Below are 5,449 nucleotides of genomic sequence, written 5' to 3'. Positions count from 1 at the left end.
ACACACACATATGCATGTACATGTGTATACCCACATACACAAGAACAATATTGTAATATAAGGACACATATGTATGTATGTATTTGTGTGTACACACAGGTACAAGAAATTTAAAGACATTATAGCAATATAAGGACACATAAGGGATATGAAATATACACATGTATATACATATTCCACATGTGTGTTATATAAGTATATATATATATATATATATATATATAGGTGTATGTGTCTTATATTCCTCCTTATATTACTATATTGTTCTTGTATGTGTGTGTGTCCTAATATTCCAAGTATATATGTGTGTGTATATATATATATATCTATATATCCTTATATTCTTACATATGTCCTTGTGTGTCATTATATTGCACACACATACTTGTGTATTATGCACAAGGATATATATGCTTGTGCATATATGTGTGTGGATACACACATATACATATACACATATGTAGGTGTATATATACATACGTGTGTATGTGTATGTGTATATATGGAATATAACAGCACATATATTGTAGTGTGGAGGTGCCCCTGGATTCTCAAAGGTGATATTTAGGCAGGATCTACCAAGCTGGAAAAGCTTCAGGGAGCGGTCCAGTGAGGGACTATATGTTTGTTGTCCAAGGCCTCAGTTAGCCAAGTTTAGAGTTTCATCACCAAATTGGCTACAGTGATGACTTTTTTTGGCAACAGCAACTAGGAAGACTTCAGTTCAAATCCAGTCATGGACATTCAACTGGCTGTATGACCCTGAGCAAGTCACCTAATCTTTGTCTGCCTCAACTTCTTCTTCTGGGAAATGGGGATAATAATAGTCCCTATCTCCCAGGATTGTTGTAAGGATTCAAAGAGATAATGTTTGTAAAGTATGTCACAAACCTTAAAGCACTATAAGAATGCTAGCTATTAAATTCTATTAAGTCATAGAAGGGTTGCCATCTGTCAGCGGAAGGAGTACCCATACTATGGAAACCATAGGTTATTGAAGTATTGAAGCAGCAAACATTTGCTCAATCAGGATCTTTTTCTACTTTACTCACTGTAAACTGTATGGAATGAGCACTGTATTTGGAGCTAGAAGACCCAAGTTCAAATCCTGACTCTACCATTTATCTACAGTGTAGCCTTAGGAAAGTTACTTAATATCTCTGGGCCTCAGTTTCCTCACCTGTAAAATGAAGATGATAATTTTTGCACTATTCACCTCACAGGATTTTGAGGATCCAATGAAATGTTTGTAAGAAAGCTTTATAGAGAGCTAAGTAAATTGGAGCTATTAATTGAGTTTCTTGAGTTCTATGGGGTCCACAATTGTCCAATCTCCAATAAAAGACACTGAGGCAGAGCTCCAAGTCAATAACCATTTTTTAAAGGGATCTGGCCCTCTTTAGTGAATAGAACTTCATATCTTCCTTGACATATGAGATGTCCCCTGCCCTCAAGGCTTATTTTTATAATTCTTGATACCCAGATACAGAGAAGAAGCAAAGTAAAATATAGAGTCTCATTAGTTGATAGACCTTGCTCTTGACCCTCCATCAGCATAGCTGGTTGCAGGATAGGCAAGACTCAAGAGTCATCTCCTTTAACTGATTATAAGTTGGATACATCCTAATGCTGGGCAAGAGAGGGTGGTCCTACAAAAATAATTCGGGGAACTTTCTTTATCCGCCACCCACACTGGGCTTAGTCACAGTGATTAAACAAAAGAGGGCAGAGGTCTGGAGTCCTTTCACCCACATTGGCCTTGGTCACGCAGGGTGGTCCTTTAATCAACATTCTAACATCAAGTTAGCCAAGTGAACTTTATAACAAACTAGTGAACTTAGAGTTTAGAGTTACCTTGTAGTTTAAAGCTTGGGGCCTATTATAAGAAAGAATCCATCCTATCTATCCCTAAATATGATATATATAAAATATGTATTAATATATGTAATTTCTGTATTAATATTACTTGGCTAGGCTAAGTGTATATAATAGATAAATATGACTACCTCTATGGAGTCACACTAAACTGAATAATACTGATTGGAATAAAGCAGGGATCTAAATATCTATCACAGGACAAACTGTGTCATTCATCTTAATATTCCTCAACACCTAGTAGAGGCCTATGAATGGAGTAAATATCATACAAGTTTGATATAATCAAGATAAGCCCTTGACATAGGTCATTAGAGGTACCTGGGCCTCTCCACTCACTTTAATGTGTGAAGTTATTAAAAGTGAAGCCTCCATGTTTTAGGAGGGATTAGTGACTTTTGTATTATTAAAAAACAAATAAACCAAAAAACAAACTTTTTCTGCTTTTGAACCTCCCAATGGCCTCTGCATGTTTTTAAAGACCTCCAAGCAAAAGTTTGTCTCTGTCTCACAAACTCTCAGCAAGGAGTCCTTGAATATACATATTTACATTCTGAAATTAGAGAGAGATTCAGCTCAGTGAGTTGGTAGGAGGAAGAGATCCTTCTCCTGTTCCCTACTACCTTGTTCTACTGCAGGGATAGGAGTGGGAGGCTCACAATTGTGTAGGCATCAGAGACTGAGAGGCAAAGCAGCAATCCATCAAAGTCATGGCCAAATCAGAATTCCTAAAGCATGCATGTTGAAAACTGATGGATGGGTGAACACCCAATTTCATTTTCTTCACACCGTCTGAGAGGGTACCAGAGGCCCAGAGGGAACACTGGAGGAGAGGTAGTTTCCTTGGAGATTTGCATACCAAACCCGAATAAATCTTAGCAGATTTATTTAGACCCATTATTTTTCTATCTCAAATGTCACAGGCTGCCTGATTGAAGGCAGCTTTTGCCCTGGGTAGATATGAAGTTTTGATTGCCCAGTCCATCAATCAACAAACATATATTGAGCACTTACTAACATAGTACCACTGTGCTGATGGATATCCTTTTTTGGACAGTTCCTAGATTAGAAGGATGCCATATACGTAGCGTGCCTGATTTCAGCAAGGCATTTGGCTGAGCTAACACTGTGTCATCATAAAGATGATGGACTTGAAGTTGGAATGATAGCTCCACCACTGTGACCTCAGGCAGTTTACTTATGGACCTCAGTTTCCTTTTCTGTTAAATTAAGTGTTTGGATTAGATGGAGAGACTTCTAAGTTCCTTTCCACCTCTATATCTATGAGCTGATTATCCTAAATCAGTCTTTGAACCTGTAAAGTAGGAACAAAATACCTATGGGGCCTAGTTCACAGGACTTTGGTGAAGATCAAATAAGATCCAGTATGGAAAGTACTTTGTCAGCCTTAAAATGCTATGTAAATATCAGTTATTATGAAATCTTTATGGTTAAGATGGAGAGATGGAAATTAGGTAACCCATTCAGGTTACATAGAACTGTAAGAGACATGAGAAATATAATACAACATATACATATATGATACACATATATGTGGAATTTAAGGACACATAAAGACATATATACATATTTGTACTTGGTTAAGCAACTGGACCCAAAAAGTTTTGATTGTTGGATTGATATCAACTTAAGCAAAAGTTCCTAGTGGAGTGTTATAGGAATATGTCAAGAAACGATCTGTACCCACAAAGTGTTTACACTCTAGCTGGGATGATAAGACATAGAAAACTTGAAAGATGGAGCTCATCCAAAGGAATGCAACCAGCATGGTGAAGAGTCTCAAGACCAAGTTGTATAAAAATTAATTGAATGACTGGGAATGTTAAGCCTGGAGAAGAAAAGGCTTAGGTAGAACATGGTAGTTACCTTTGAATGTTTTGAAAATTGTCTTATGGAAGAGATATTAGATTTGACCTGCTAGGGCAAAACTAAGGGCACAAGAATGGAAGTGAGGATCAGTGTAAGGACAAATATTCTAATAATTAGAACTAGCCAAAGGTCAAATGCGCTATCCCTGGAAAGAATGGGTTCTTTCACTAGGGGCCATCCAGCTTTTGCTTACTTCAGCAAGTCCTCAGTTTCTTCATCTGTTAAAAAAAGGGATTAGTCTCAATGATCTCTAAGATTCCTTCCAGTTGTAGTATTCTATGTTCTAATGTTCTATACTCCAAGGTCCCTTCTATATTCTATCTATAACACTATATTCTAACATTCTATGTTCTTCCTTCAAACTCAGATTTTAAATATAATTTGTCTAGAGGGAGGTAGCTATATGTGATTCTTCTACTGGGGAAAAATTATACTATTATTGATCCAGAACTGGAAGTTCCCTTAGATGTAATCTAGTCCAACCTACTTATTTATAGAGGAGGAAGCAGGTCCATAAGGTTAAGCAAGTCATACAGTCAGTAAGTACCAGAAGTGGGATTTGAATTCAGGTCCTCTGAGTCTGAATCCAGGTTTCTTTCCACTCTAACAATCTGCTTCTTTATTCTAGTGACAATTAAATAAACAAGGAGTTCTTTTCTCTAACTCCCCAAGTTTTAATTTTCTCCCCAATATGTATCCAGTTGTTGTTTCCAGCACCGAAAATGTTACGAAGATGCTGCTGAATTGGAGTGTGCCCAAGACCTAACCAAACTTTCCACCGATGTCACTTGTGATAACCAAAACATGACTTGTGGTAAGTGCAATTCATTTCACTAAGTCTGAGGTATCCTGGATAGGTACATGGTGTTTATAGTGTAACAAGTGTGTTTGGTGACACAAAGAACTTCCCTTCCATCCCAGTACACCCACTGTCTAGGGAGGCACAGAAGTTGAATTTCCAGAGGATTTCTGCTCCTATTCTATCACCCTTTCTGGGGCTAGGACCAGCTGAAAACACAGCTGTGATCAATGTGATGGGGCTTATCTGGCATGCTGCTTACAGCACCCACTCTTCCCTCATAGAACTCAAAGCACATAGAGTTGGGAGAGATCACAGAGGTCATCTAAGGGGACATGAAATGAGTTGGGTAATTTTCTCAATCCTCTCCATTTCTTGGTCCATCTCTCCAGATTCCAAGGATCCTTGTGAGCATCTTCTATGTAACTGTGATAAAACTGCCATTGAGTGTTTTCTCCATTCACACATCAACTCTTCCCTCAATGGCCTTGATGTTGCCTTCTGCATTCCCATGGTCACAGGTAAGAAAACCCAGAATGGGTTTCTCAGTTTTCTCAATGACTTTTATTGTCAGTCGCTGGCTTTACCTTCTCTTCCTTATTAGTTATCTTTTGTCCAGTACAATTCAATGACAGTTATTCATGAAGGGCCTGCTACTTTGCAAGCCCTGTGCTCAGTCCTAGGGAGACCTTGGTTCTCACCTCCAAGAAGGTTAAACTTTAAGGGGTACAATACCACAACTAACTATGAAAGAAGATAAGGCGAGATAAGTGGAAAAGAGATAGATCGAGGCAAAGTGTGGTGAGAAATGGGAGAGATCATTTTCTTTAAGATAGACAGATAGATAGATAGATAGATAGATAGATAGATAGATAGATAGATAGA

At 37.9% G+C, this 5,449-nt stretch overlaps 1 protein-coding gene across 1 annotated transcript in view; it reads left to right on the top strand.

The window, feature by feature from the left end:
* Positions 1-5,449, top strand: part of OC90 (otoconin 90) — a 54,790-nt gene that overhangs the window by 9,374 nt on the left and 39,967 nt on the right. The window contains exons 5-6 of the mRNA XM_027845508.1: positions 4,467-4,579; positions 4,957-5,085. Of these exons, the coding sequence (XP_027701309.1) occupies positions 4,467-4,579; positions 4,957-5,085 (242 nt within the window). The remainder of the gene's footprint in view (positions 1-4,466; positions 4,580-4,956; positions 5,086-5,449) is intronic.

The sequence above is a fragment of the Vombatus ursinus genome, unplaced genomic scaffold, assembly GCF_900497805.2.
Source record: "Vombatus ursinus unplaced genomic scaffold, bare-nosed wombat genome assembly UNPS02014973.1, whole genome shotgun sequence".
In the NCBI taxonomy this organism is placed as follows: Eukaryota; Metazoa; Chordata; class Mammalia; order Diprotodontia; family Vombatidae; genus Vombatus; species Vombatus ursinus.
The sequence above is the reverse complement of the archived record's forward strand: the minus strand, read 5'-3'. Positions and strand labels throughout refer to the sequence as shown.